The 15519-nt window shown below is 38.8% G+C and overlaps 1 protein-coding gene across 2 annotated transcripts in view; it reads left to right on the top strand.

The window, feature by feature from the left end:
* The window catches only part of ZNF385D (zinc finger protein 385D), a 988862-nt gene that overhangs the window by 831346 nt on the left and 141997 nt on the right, over positions 1-15519 (top strand). For both annotated transcript variants that reach the window (XM_033212780.1, XM_033212781.1), the window contains one exon: positions 6087-6197. In XM_033212780.1, the coding sequence (XP_033068671.1) occupies positions 6087-6197 (111 nt within the window). The remainder of the gene's footprint in view (positions 1-6086; positions 6198-15519) is intronic.

Raw genomic sequence — 15519 nt, 5'->3', positions numbered from 1 at the left:
GGGGAGAGGGAGGAGAAGAAGAAGACAAACTTTCTCAAGGTTTTATAGCTGGGGAGGGGGAGGAGAGGGGGAGGGAAAGGAAGGAGGAGGGGAGAGGAACGGGGGAGGAGGGGAGGGAGAGGATAGAGGGGAGGAGGGGAGAGGAGAAGGGAGGAGGGGAGAGGAGAGGGGGAGGAGGGAGAGGAGAGGGGGAGGAGGGGAGAGGAGAGGGGGAGGAGGGGAGAGGAGAGGGGGAGGAGGGGAGAGGGGAGAGGAGAAGAGGGGAGGAGGGGAGAGGAGAGGGGGAGGAGGGGGAGGAGGGGAGGAGAGGAGAGGGGGAGGAGAGGGGGAGGAGGGGGAGAGGAGAGGGGGAGGAGGGGAGAGGAGAAGGGAGGAGGGGGAGGGGGAGGAGGGGGAGGAGGGGAAGGGGGAGGGGGAGGAGGGGAAGGGGGAGGGGAAGGAGGAGGGAGAGGAGGAGGAGGGAGAAGAAGGAAGAAGAAAAACTTTCTCTAATTTTTTACGGCTGGTAAAAGATGTCCCTAGGAAAAATAAATTAAGGAGACTGTTGCAAAGTTTGATGAAACAGGCTTTAGAAACGGCTCTTTAGAATGAGAAGCTCTGCCAATGCAAAAGAAAAAAACTATTAGGCCACTATTTTGTTAGTACTAATGTCTGAATGTATTGTTCTAAAATATGTTGTAATGTACTGAAATTGTATTTAACTGTCTAATTTATTAACTAAGTTCTTTAGATGGCGAAGGAATGAGTTTTTGAATGGGGATTGTATGTTTGTATATTTTGAGATGATCCACAGCTAAATAAAACTGTATTCAAACCCAAATTGTATTCAAAAAAAAAAAATCTGCAAAGGATACACTTCAAATGTCTGTACTTTTTGTGTGTAAGTTATTTGTCCATTTAAAAAGTTAAAGACAAAGGAGAAAAATGGAATTTCTCAAATGGAAAATTTTTGTGGCAGTGAGATTTTAAGGAATTTTTAGTGTTTTTTAACGTATGAATATGGGTAATATAAAAACATTTTACTAATTCAAAGTCAATGTAATAAATACACCAGGATCTCCACTCAGTGTCACTTCATACTGGAGAGTCACAAATATTCATATTTGAATATGATGAATATTACAAAGCTTGATTATGGTGCCTGAGAGACTCACAGGAGTATGGTGGGAGGCTTGTGTTAGCAAGTCTGCCACTTACTAGTTATGTGATATTGGACAAAGGGCCATAAAAGCTCCTCAGTAACTTAAGGATAAAAATTCTATGACCATCAAACACACAGAAAGTGCCTGTAAGTGTAACCTTTAAAGTTATTGTCACTGGACATTATTACATACAAATACCAGTTGAAAAAGACAACCTTTTTATTTCTGGACTTCTACACTTCCTGGCATTTGAGTTATTATTCTTTGATTTAAAAACTGTGAAATTGTGAAAGCCACAGTAATAATAGGAACACAGAGAGAAGAGGTCTCTTAGAGCAGGAACTGTAAACTCAGGGTTAAGCTTCATCCTCCCTGAAAATACAACAGGAGTCCTAGAGTAGGAAACCTTGAGCTGTGGCTGCTGTACTTGAAGCATGTCCCCTGTATGTTCATTTACAAATCAATTTGGCAGAATCCCCAGAGGGGAGGGGAGGGAAAAACCTAGGCCTTAGATAGAAATGCAAAGGTTCTTCAGCCTGAAATGAAGAAAAACATATTCATTTGGCTTTAAATAAGGCCATGGGCTGAGTTTGAAATTCAATTTTAGCCTAGAGTTTGGGTAAGCATGTCAATAGCTAGTGTATCATTCTTCACTTTTGTTTGTCTGGGTAGTTGATTAATAGGTTTAGAAATCTCTAGCTTTCAAAATATCACAGTTTGGAAATCGAATAAATATATCCTAAAATACCATGCAGATTTTACCATTTCTTTTGTGTTTAATTCAGTGCTGCACAGGTTAGGTGACACATATCTGAAGTTTCTATGTATTACATTCTTCCTTTGGTGTCTACTATTGTATTGAAACCTTTACATTTTATTTATATTTTTAAAATAATTTTCTTTCTCCGATCACTATTTTCTAAAATGTATGCATTGAACAATGATGGTAAATTAAAAAAAAAAAAAAAAAGCCTTGGTTATATTAAGTTAGAAATCATGCATTTAAAACATATTTTTCTTGCATAACATCTCAGAGATTGTAATATTCTGTTGTGTGCTGTTAAATGTCTAGGCTGCAGTACTTTGATTTTCTACACCTTATCTGACCCAAGAACCCCTTTCTTTCCTGCCTACCACACATATCGGCGTTGCTTGAGACAGATTTTGTAGAAAAATTCTTGACCCTAATGTGCATACACAAAATAAGATGTTACTATTTTGACAGATCAGACCCATTGGTTCCTGGAGAGAAAAACAACATACATGACTTTCTTTTTATATAAAATATTTGATTATAATAGTAAATAAAGATAAGCTTCGGCAAAATGATCAAACTAGCTGTGTGTCCCGATTTGACAGTAGTGGCTACTTTTAGTTATACAGCATGTGGTATCATTTAATTAACTATTTATAACAGACCTGGTTATTATTTACATTTTGCCCTTTCATAATTCCTCATTGTAAATGGTTGTATATATATGTGTGAATATGATTTATTTTATTAAAGATATTAAAACTTATTTTGTTATACTAGATTTCTAAAGGGATAAAAGATAATTACTTTTGATGGTTTATCTATAGTTTGTGCAATCCATCTTCAAAAGGTAATTCAGTTAAGTTTTTTTTAAGTATTCTGGGAAATAAAATTGTCTCTGCAGAAGAATATACCACTTTGCATTTTGAAATCTGATTTTATAGCCACAGTGATCAGAACATCATTCAATTCAAACAAAATAACTTAATCTAAAGACTATATTACATTTGCATGAAGTGACTAGTACCAAAATACCTCTTCTACAAATTTGGATAAAATGTGGTCACTGCCTTACCAGTGTTATTAAAAAAAAAAAACCCCAAATAATACCCTGATCACCAAAATATGATAAAAATTCAACAGTATGTATTTTCGGAGAGCATCTTTGATATACATACACAGTTCATTTTTATTTCAAAGTATCATTATAAGGGGACTTCAATATTCCTTAACGGGTTACAGGCATAATTCACCTTATTCCCTGATAGAAACACACACCATTTGTGCACAGAATGTACACAAGAGAACATGGTAAGGCAACTACCTGTAAGTCAATGACCTCTTTCTGCTTTTAATTTTTCCATCAGCTGGTGGCTGAAGGGAAAATTACCCTTCACTGTTCTCTGTGGTTGTTTTTATAGACCTGATAGAAGAATGAACCTAGAGAGCAGAATGAGGGCTATTGAAGCAGCGCATTCACACATTTGTGTGGCTCTAGGCTTTCTCACGCTCTGTGCATTGTTCATTCTGGTTCCGAGGAAATAAGATTGAGGAAGGTTTGGAAGCTTCGCTGGGGTGAGGGACTTGGCAATGTATGTAGAGAAGAATCCTGTACTATGTCCTGTGACCCTTCATAGTGCTATTCTACAGCAGGCCCAACCTAAGGAAGAGATACTGCAATTTTAAATTAAGTTTTAATATTTAGATTAAGACACTTAACTGATTTTAGGAATGATCTTAGGTTGCATATTCAGACTTAAGAATATCCAAGAATGTACTGAAAATAATGAAATGTTCATCAATGGCAAATGGATAAATACATGTAATGCATCCTAACAAAGGAATACTACTGAGCAATAAAAAGGAACAAGCTACTAATACATGTAACAACATGGATGAATCTAAGCACCACTGTATTAAACGATAGTTTCCAAACACAAACGACCACATACTGTATGATACCATTTATATGAAATGGCAAAATACAGAGACAGAAATGGAAAAATACATAGACAGAAAGCAGGCCAGTAGTTTCAGGATCTGGGAGTAAGAGGCAGAGAATGACCACATAGGGGTAAGAGGGAACTTGTCCAGATAGTGGAAAAGGTCTGTGTGATCATTATCCTCACTCTATGCGCTTGTCACATTTGTACACTTAATACTGGTGACTTTTATTGTATGTAAATTATACAATACCTAAATGAAATCAGATAAAAAGAAAATATTATAGAATTCACTAGTAAAGGAGAGAAGTGATCCTATAATTTGTTTTTTTGAAACAGAGTCTCACTCTGTCACCCAGGCTGAAATGGAGTGGCATGATCTCAGCTCACTGCAATCTGGATTCAAGCGATTCTCCTGCCTCAGCTTCCCAAACAGCTAGGATTACAGGCACCTGCTACCATGCCTGGCTAATTTTCTTGTATTTTTTAGTAGAAACAAAGTTTTACCATGTTGGCCAGGCTGGTCTCGAACTCCTGACCTCAAGTGATCTGCCTGCCTTGGCCTCCCAAAGTGCTGGGATTACAGGAATGAGCTACCGTGACCGGCCTATAATTTGTGAATACCTAAAAGTGACCAGAAAAACGAGGGTAGACTGAGCTTCATCCAGAATTTGGGCAACAGTTAATGTCAGATAATAAATATAAAGGGAAGGTGGAAAAGAAAAATGATTACACCCATGAGTTCTTCTCCTTTATCATTGTAACCATGTAATATGTAAATCAGCTAGTCCAGTGATTAGCCTATGGAAAGCATAATAAATGCTAACTGCTACTATTTTTATTGTTGTTCCTATTGTTATTCAGAACCGCATGTTAAGAGTACCTAGACAACATAAGAGTTGTGAATACAAAGGAGTCAGAAACTTTCTCCTTCCTTCCAGTGGAGAGAGCCTGTGAATTGACTGATTCCAGTAATTGAGAAACACAAAAGGAGATGAAATTGATAAATGACTTGTTTAGGGGAATTAATGAACTATAATGTGTCACAGAAGCTGAATATTAGAGAGTCATTTCTGACACATTCTGAGCACTTTTGAGTGTATCAAATTTCTGATCTATCTCAATCTGTTATGAAGACTCTTGTAAGTACTTTGTATCTCATCATGGGAAAAATGGGAAATGTGCCAACAATGAGTATAGAGTTTGAGGCTGTTATTAACCTTGATCTTCACATGTGCTACAACACAGAATATATAATAATAGCCAGCATCTACTTAATGTGCCCAGACTGACTATCCTAAGTAAATTCATGAATTAGCACATTTAAGCTTCATCGCAACTTTAATAAATAGACAAGGATAGTGAAAGAAGTTACATGAAAGAATTAAGATCAAGGGCTGGGTGTGATGGTTCAAGCCTGTACTACCAACTACTTGGGAGGCTGAAGTGGGAGGACTGCTTGAACTCAAGAGTTTGAGGCCACAGTGAGCTATGATCTCGCCACTGCACTCTAGCCAGAACAACCATAGGACAAAGCCCTGGTGAAGGCACATTAAACTTCATCAGAGCTGGATTGCTGACATTACGTTTTTGTTGTTGCTTGTCCTGTCCTGGAAACAGAATGGAGGGAGAGAACTGATAGCTGGCCCCAAATCTCTGGCACCCCCCAGTAAGTCCATAGATTAACATTCTATACTAGGTGCTCAACAAGTGATTGCTGAATGACTTAACGTCTCCATGTTTCAATTATTGGAAAGCAGGATTTGCATATTATATTCTTAGAGTCTAAAAGATACCAAACATAGCATAAGGTTGATGTTGGATAATGGTGTATATTTTCATGGCTTCCCAGCTGACCAGTCTATTTTGAAGTCCATTTTTGGGCAATGGTATAGACATACTTCTGTGTTAGATTGCTGGCATTAGCAATAACTTGAATTTTGATAAATCTTTAATTATATTTAAGGGTTATTAAACTGAGACAACTGTTGCTTTTAAATGACAAAAACATTAGCATGCAGACTCTAATGGGTACATTTATCATTTCCTTATCATACTGAGCTTTAGGCTTAACGTTATCTATTTTCCAAGAAAGTAAAAATGTTGTTTCTTAGAATAAAAAGATTCTTTATAATGTGAGCAGTAGATTGAAGCTGTACAGATTGGTTTTTTAATGAAATAGGCAAAATTCCAATGGAACTGACAAGCTTTATTTCTATTTGTTGTATTTCTTTTTTCTCATTACAGATGGACCCGATTCAGAAAGCTGTAATAAACCATACATTCGGGGTTCCTCTTCCCCATCGAAGAAAGCAAATCATATCATGCAACATTTGCCAGTTGAGATTTAATTCTGATGTAAGTTTATCATTTAGTATTCACAAACACACACACACACACACACACACACACACACACACACACATTTTGCTGTTCTAATCTTGCAGGAGAAAAGATTTCTTAGACATTTTCTCCAGTAACTGAGCATGTCAAAAATATGTCAAAAATTCAAAGATAACATTTTAACTCATTATGTGCTTTAATTTTGGAATTTGTGTTTGGTTGTTTACTACAGAAAATTCACACATAAACAAGCTGATACACTTACAGTTTAATTTTTTGTTGTTGTTGTTTTTAAGTCTTTTGGGAATGCTACATGTAGGTAAACACTTTGGCTTTGGGAACAGTAAAACTTTGGACCAATGGAACTTTTAATAGGTTACATTCTGAAATAAGATAGGTACCAAATCATATTTTAAGATCAAGATTGAGTTTATAAACTCTTTTTGCCTGGAATAGAGGCCTCAGATTCCATATTACTGCTATGTCCTCAATTATATTTGTGCTAGAGCACTCAAGTTGTCCTAGGAGTATTGGTATTTTAACAGGGGATCCCACAGTCCTAGAACAATTCAAGCCTCAAAAGACTCTTCAGTGGAGAACATGTAGGAGGGAAACATTTGTGGACCTGACTGGTGCTTCACAAGTTATTCAGGGAGTTATTCACCTTTTCTACCATTTCTAAGGACCAGGGTGGACTCTGGATCCATCACAGTGATACTAATTGTGATCTGTGGTCAATGGGGAAAAAAAAAATGTATGTCTTCTCTTCCCCGCTAAACTTGCTTTGATATGGAGTTAATCCTGAGAGTTGCAGAAGAGAAAGGCAACGTTGGTTTAGAAGAAATAGGAATTCGACAGCATTCACACTCTAGGCAAACAGAAGGCTCCATCCTATCGAGGTACCATTTTCTTGTCCTAAGTTGATACACTGTGTGGAGATGACCAAACAGATCTGAATTCTGGAGAATGTTAAGCCTTCCAGTATTTAACCTCCCCAGTCAAGTAGATCTCTTAGATGCTCTGGTGATGAAGACAGGATGCAAGATAATCGAGTATAGGAAATAGATGAGGCATAAACAAAATAGTTTATTCTTCTTTGAGAACATTTCATTTTATTTTGCTTTTGTCTTAAGAACTCATACTTACTAATGCAATAATCAGGTAATCTTATAATATCCATTAACTTAAAAAAGAGAAGAGTGGATTGCCTGCGTAACACTTTAGTCCATTTGGCCAGCTAAAGCAAAATACCATAAACTGAGTAGATTATAAACAACAGAAATTTATTTCTCACAGTTCCAGAGGCTGAGAAGTCCAAGATCAAGGTGCTGACAAATTCACTGTCTGGTAAGGGCCTGCTTTCTGGTTCCCAGATGACACACTTTCACTGTATTTTCACATGGTGGAAAGGATAAAGGAGCTCCCTTGAAGCTATTTTATAAGGGCACCAATCTCACTCATAAGGGCTCTGCCCTCATGACTTAATCATATCCCAAAAGGTTCCACCTGCTGCTTACTACCATCAGCTTGGGGGTTAGAATCTCAACATATGAATTTTCCAGGTATACAAATAATCAGACCATAGCAGCACTTCAGTGGTATTTGCTGCCAAAAACCAAAATGAATATGCCAAACATATAACATTTTATGTGAAGGGATTTTTGTTTTTTAATGCTGAGTACCTTGATTCAAGTTATAGAAATTTACCAGAGACTTGCTTATTAACAATAAAATATTCTCAAGTGATGATTGTAACATAGTATCTTCAAGCTGTTGTAAAAGAGTCCTCTTAATACATAAATAAGAGTTCTAAACTAAATAGCTTCAACTTTGATCATTTTTAAATACTCAGCAAACAATTATATAGTTTTATAATTATTATTTTAAGTGGCTTTTTAGTTCTTTTCCTAAATTGTATTTATATTTCACTTTGAAACTGATCAGATAGTGACTTAAAAGTCTCCCGGGAGCCATGTTGTCAGCTTCTTATATTTACTGAGACTACTTAAAATATCTCCTCCTGCCTATGATTTCACTGTCAATATTCTCTTTATTAAGAACACTTCTGTTAAACTAGGAATTAGAAAGAAATTTCAAGGTCATTGAACCCAATCTCCTACTAAGTGCAAGAATTTCATCTCTTACATCCAGGCAACGTCTTTTGCTTGATTATTCCCAGTGATGAGTCACTTACCATTTCCAGACAGTGGTTCTATTTTTGTAGTGTTTCTAATTCTGTAGATTGATGTCAAATTCATGATTGGACACTTTAGAAATATTGTCAGATATGCTTTAGAAAACACATATACATTTTTATATATAGTTGTTAATAATGTAAATTGATATGACACAACACATGGAATATGAACGTACTTTTCAAAAATGTAATCTTATTTAATTTCCTTGGTGAGAGAGTAGCAATTTATTTTGTTACTGAAGTGTCAAAGTAGAATGGGCATCAATATGTATTTAGTAGGGACAACTGATTTCTCATGCTAACAGCTTTGCTTTCAGGTCTGTCTGGCATGTTGTAAAAGGAACGTGGCCAAGGTATTTGGAGATATGGACTAATCACTTTGGGTCATAATTAAACAGTTGCAGGCTTGACCATTTACCAGATGATTACTATATTAGTCTTCTATTGCTGCTAAAATAAATTACCACAAACTCAGTGGCCTGAAACAACACAAATATGCAGGCATATCTCAGAGCTCCCTTTGTGTCTCTGCATCACATTTTGGTTTTTCTTTCAATATTTCAAACTTTTCTATTTTTACTGTATCTGTTATGGTGATCTGTGACCTTTGATGTTACTATTGTGATTGTTTGGGGACACCGTGAATTCCACCCATATAAGATGGTAAATTAATAAGTGCTGTGTGTGTTCTGATTGCTCCACCATCTGGACATTCTCCAATCTCCCACCCTCTCTTTGGACCTTTCTATTTCCTGAAACACAACATTGAAATTAGGCCAATTTAAAACCCTACAATGGCCGGTTGCTGGCAAGACGGCCGAATAGAAACAACTCCAGTCTGCAGCTCCCAGTGAGATCAACGCAGAAGGCAGGTGATTTCTGCATTTCCAACTGAGGTACCCGGTTCATCTCATTGGAACTGGTTGAACGGTGGGTGCAGCCCATGGAGGGCAAGCAGAAGCAGGGTGGGGTGTCGCCTCACTAGGAAGCGCAAGGGGTTGGGGAGCTCCCTCTCCTAGTCAAGGGAAGCCGTGAGGGACTGTGCCATGAGGAATTGTGCACTCTGGCCCAAATACTGTGCTTTTCCCATGGTCTTTGCAACCCGCAGACCAGGATATTCCCTACGGTGCCTACACCACCAGGGCCCTAGGTTTCCAGCCCAAAACTGGGCAGCCATTTGGGCAGACACCAGACTAGCTACAGGAGTTTGGTTTTTTTTGTTTTTGTTTTTGTTTTTTTTTCATATCCCAGTGGCTCCTGGAATGCCAGCGGGGCAGAATCATTCACTCCCCTGGAAAGGGGGCTGAAGCCAGGGAGCCAAGTGGTCTGGCTCAGGGGTCCCACCCCCACAGAGCCCAGCAAGCTAAAATCCACTGGCTTAAAATTCGGGCTACCAGCACAGCAGTCTGAGGTCGACCTGGAATGCTCCAGGTTGGTGGTGGGACAGGTGTCCAGCACTGCTGAAGCTTGAGTAGGTGGTATACCCTCACAGTGTAAACAAAGCCGCCAGGAAGACCAAACTGGGCAGAGCCCTCTGAAGCTCAGCAAGGCATCTGTGGCCAGATTGCCTCTCTAGATTCCTCCTCACTGGGCAGGGCATCTCCGAAAAAAAGGGCAGCAGCCCCAGTTAGGGGTTTATAGATAAAACCCCCAACTCCCTGGGCCAGAGCACCTGGGGGAAGGGGTGGCTGTGGGCGCAGCTTCAGCAGACGTAAACGTTTCCCTGCCTGACGGCTCTGAAGAGAGCAACAGATCTCCTAGCACAGCATTCGAGCTCTGGTAAGGGTCAGACTGCCTCCTCAAGTGGGTCCCTGAACCCGGTGTCTCCTGATTGGGAGACACCTCCCAGTAGGGGCCGACAGACACCTCATACAGGAGAGCTCTCGCTGGCATCTGGCGGGTGTTCCTCTGGTATGAAGCTTCCAGAGGAAGGAAGAGGCAGCAATCTTTGCTGTTCTGCAGCCTCTGCTGGTGATACCCAAGAAAACAGGGTCTGGAGTGGACCTCCAGCAAACTCCAGCAGACCTGCGGCAGAGGGTCCTGTTAGAAGAAAAACTAACGGAAAGGAGTATCATCGACATCAACAGAAAGGACATCCACTCAGAGACTCCATACGAAGGTCACCTACATCAAAAACCAAAGGTAGGTGAATCGACGAAGATAGGGAGAAACCAGAGCAAAAAGGCTGAAAATTCCAAAAACCAGAACCTCTTCTCCTCCAAAGGATCACAACTCCTTCCCAGCAAGAAAACAAAACAGGTCGGAGAATGAGTTTGATGAATTGACAGAAGTAGGCTTCAGAAGGTGGGTAATAACAAACTCCTCTGAGCCAAAGAAACATGTTCTAACGCAATGCAAGGAAGCTAAGAACCTTGAAAAAAGGTTAGATGAATTGCTAACTAGAATAACCAGTTTAGATAACATAAATGACCTGATGGAGCTGAAAAACACAGCGCAAGAACTTCGTGAAGCATACACAAGTATCAATAGCCGAATCGATCAAGTCAAAGAAAGGATATCAGAGATTGAAGATCAACTTAATGAAATAAAGTGTGAAGACAAGATTAGAGAAAAAAGAATGAAAAGAAACAAAGCCTACAAGAAATACGGGAATATGTGAAAAGACCAAATCTACATTTGATTGGTGTACCTCAAAGTGACAGGGGGAATGGAACTAAATTGGAAAACTTCAGGATATTATCCAGGAGAACTTCCACAACCTAGCAAGACAGGCCAACATTCAAATTCAGGAAATAGAACACCATAAAGATACTCCTTGAGAAGAGGAACCCCAAAACACATAAATCATCAGATTCACCAAGGTTGAAATGAAGGAAAAAATGTTAAAGGCAGTCAGAGAGGAAGGTCGGGTTACCCACAAAGGGAAGTCCCTCAGACTAACCATGGATCTCTCTGCAGAAACTCTACAAGTCAGGAGAGTGGGGGCCAATATTGAACATTCTTAAAGAAAAGAATGTTCAACCCAGAATTTTGTATCCAGGCAAACTAAGCTTCATAAACGAAGGAAAAATAAAATCCTTTACAGACAAGTAAATGCTGAAAGCTTTTGTCACCACCAGGCCTGCCTTACAAGAACTCCTGAAGAAAACACTAAATATGGAAAGGTAAAACTGGTACCAGCCACTGTAGGAACATACCAAATTGTAAACACTATCGACACTATGAAGAAACTGCATCAACTGACAGACAAAATAACCAACTAGCATCATAATGACAGGCTCAAATTCACACATAACAATATTAACCTTAAATGTAAAAGGGCTAGATGCCCAAATTAAAAGACACAGACTGGCCAATTGGATAGAGTCAAGACCCATCAGTGTGCTGTATTCAGGAGACTCTCATATGCAAAAACACACACAGGTTCAAAGTAAAGGGATGGAGGAATATTTACCAAGAAAATAAAAAGCAAAAAAAAAAAAAAAAAAAGCAGCAGGGGTTGCAATCCTAGTCTCTGATAAAACAGACTTTAAATCAACAAAAGTCAAAAACAACAAAGAAGGACATTACATAATGGCAAAGGGATCAATGCAATGAGAAGGGCTAACTATCCTAAATATATATGCACCCAATACAGGAGCACCCAGATTCATAAACCAAGTTTTTAGAGACCTACAAAGAGACTTAGATTCCCACGCAGTAATAGTAGAAGACTTTAACACTCCACTCTCAATATTAGATAGATCAATGAGACATAAAATTAACAAAGATATTCAGAACTCAGCTCTGGGCCAAGCGGGCCTAATAGACATCTACAGAACTCTCCACCCCAAATCAACAGAATATACATTCTTCTCAGCACCTCATGGCTCTTACTCTAAAATTGACCACATAATTGTAAGTAAAACACCCCTCAGCAAATGCAAAAGAAAGGAAATCATAACAAACTGTCTCTCAGATCACAGTGCAATCAAACTAGAACTCAGGATTAAGAAACTGACTCAAAACTTCACAACTACCTGGAAACTAATCAACCTGCTCCTGAATGACTACTGGGTGAATAATGAAATAAAGGCAGAAATAAATAAGTTCTTTGAAACCAATGAGAACAAAGACACAACGTACCAGAATCTCTGGGACACATTTAAAGCAGTGTGTAGAGGGAAATTTATAGCACTAGATGCCCACGAGAGAAAGCAAGAAAGATCTAAAATTGAACACCCTAACATCACAATTAAAAGAACTAGAGAAGCAAGAGCAAACAAATTCAAAAGCCAGCAGAAGCCAATAAATAGCTAAGATCAGAGCAGAACTGAAGGAGATAGAGACATGAAAAACCCTTCAAAGAATTCAATGAATCCAGGAGCTGGTTTTTTGAAAAGATCAACAAAATAGACCGCTAGCAAGACTAATAAAGAAGAAAAGAGAGAAGAATCAAATAGACACAATAAAAAATGATAAAGAGGTATCACCAGTGATCCCACAGAAATATAAACTACCATCAGAGAATACTATAAACATCTCTATGCAAATAAACTAGAAAATCTAGAAGAAACAGATAAATTCCTGGACCCATACACCCTCCCAAGTCTAAATCAGGAAGAAGTTAAATCCCAATAACAAGTTCTGAAATTGAGGCAGTAATTAATAGCCTACCAACCAAAAAAATTCCAGGACCAGATGGATTCACAGCCTAATTCTAGCAGAGGTACAAAGAAGAGCTCCTTCTGCAACCATTCCAAACAAAAGAAAAAGAGGGACTCCTCCCTAACTCATTTTATGAGGCCAACATCATCCTGATACCAAAACCTGGCAGACACACAACAAAAAATAAAATTTCAGGCCTATATCCCTGATGAACATCAATGTGAAAATCCTCAATAAAATACTGGCAAACCGAATCCAGTAGCACATCAAAAAGCTTATCCACCATGATCAAGTTGACTTCATCCCTGGGATGCAAGGCTGGTTCAACATACGCAAATCAATATACGTAATCCAGCATATAAACACAACCAATGACAAAAACCACATGATTATCTCAATAGATGGAGAAAAGGCCTTCAACAAAATTCAAAAACTCTTCATGCTGAAAACTCTCAATAAATTAGGTATTGATGGAACGTAGCTCGAAATAATAAGAGCTATTTGACAAACCCACAGCCAATATCATACTGAATGGGCAAAAACTGGAAGCATTCCCTTTGAAAACTGGCACAAGAGAAGAATGCCCTTCGCACCACTGCTATAGTACTGGAAGTTCTGGCCAGAGCAATCAGGCAAGAGAAAGAAATAAAGGGTATTCAACTAGGAAAAGAAGAAGTCAAATTGTCTGTTTGCAGATGACCTAATTGTACATATAGAAAACCCAATTGTCGCCGGGCGCGGTGGCTCAAGCCTGTAATCCCAGCACTTTGGGAGGCCAAGATGGGCGGATCACGAGGTCAGGAGATCGAGACCATCCTGGCTAACACTGTGAAACCCCATCTGTACTAAAAAATACAAAAAACTAGCCGGGCGAGGTGGCGGGCACCTGTAGTCCCAGCTACTCGGGAGGCTGAGGCAGAAGAATGGCATGAACCCGGGAGGCGGAGCTTGCAGTGAGCTGAGATCCGGCCACTGCACTCCAGCCCAGGCGACAGAGTGAGACTCTGTCTCAAAAAAAAAAAAAAAAAAGAAAACCCAATTGTCTCAGCCCAAAATCTCTTTACACTGATAAAAACTTCAGCTAAGTCTCAGGAGACAAAATCAGTGTGCCAAAATCACAAGGATTCCTATACACCAATAATAGACAAACAGCCAAATCCTGAGTGAACTCCCATTCACAATTGCTACAAAGAGAATTAAATACCTAAGAATACAACTTACATGGGATGTAAAGGACCTTTTCAAGGAGAATTACAAACCACTGCTTAAGCAAGTAAGAGAGGACACAAATGGAGAAACATTCCATGCTCACAGATAGGAAGACTCAATATGGTGAAAATGGCCATACTGCCCAAAGTAATTGATAGATTCAATGCTATCACCATCAAGCTACCATTGACTTTCTTCACAGAATTAGCCAAGACAATCCTAAGCAAACAGAACAAAGCTGGAGGTTATCACACTACCTGACTTCTAACTATACTACAAGAATACAGTAACCAAAACAGCATGGTATTGGTACCAAAACAGATATATAGATCAATGGAACAGAACAGATGCCTCAGAAATAACACCACACATCTACAACCATCTGATCTTTGACAAACCTGACAAAAATAAGCAATGGGGACAGGATTCCCTATTCAATAAATGGTGTTGGGAAAACTGACTAGCCATATGCGGAAAACTGAAACTGGACCCCTTCCTTACACCTTATACAAAAATTAACTTACGATGGATTAAAGACTTAAATGTAAGACCTAAAACCATAAAAACCCAGAAGAAAACCTAGGCAATACCATTCATGACATAGGCAAGGGCAAAGACTTAATGACTAAAACACCAAAAGCAATGGCCACAAAAGCCAAAATTGACAAATGGGATCTAATTAAACTAAAGAGCTTCTGCACAGCAAAAGAAACTATCATCAGAGTGAACAGGCAATCTACAGAATGGAAGAAAATTTGTGCAATCTACCCATTTGACAAAGAGCTAATATCCAGAATCTGCAAGGAACTTAAACAAATTAAAAAAAAAAAAAAAAAAACACCAAAAAGTGGACAAGGATATGAACTTCTTAAAAGAAGACATTTATGCAGCCAAAACACATGTGAAAAAAAGCTCATCACCACTAGTCATTGGAGAAATGCAAATCAAAAACACAATGAGATATCATCTCAAACCAGTTAGAATGGCAATCATTAAAAAGTCAGGAAATGACAGATGCTCGAGAGGATGTGAAGAAATAGGAACGCTTTTACACTGTTGGTGGGAGTGTAAATTAGTTCAACCATTGTAGAATATAGTGTGGCAATTCATCAAGGATCTAGAACCAGAAATACCATATGACCCAACAATCCCATTACTGGGTATATACCCAAAGGATTATAAATCATTCTACTATGAAGACACATGCACATGTATGTTTTTTGTAGCACTATTCACAATAATAAAGACTTGGAACCAACCCAAATGCCCATCAATGATAGACTGGATAAAGAAAATGCACATATATACCATGGAATACTATGA

The sequence above is a fragment of the Trachypithecus francoisi genome, unplaced genomic scaffold (genome assembly GCF_009764315.1).
Source record: "Trachypithecus francoisi isolate TF-2019V2 unplaced genomic scaffold, Tfra_2.0 Lachesis_group0, whole genome shotgun sequence".
In the NCBI taxonomy this organism is placed as follows: domain Eukaryota; kingdom Metazoa; phylum Chordata; class Mammalia; order Primates; family Cercopithecidae; genus Trachypithecus; species Trachypithecus francoisi.
Note: the sequence above shows the minus strand (reverse complement) of the source record. Positions and strands in the feature narration are given on the sequence as shown.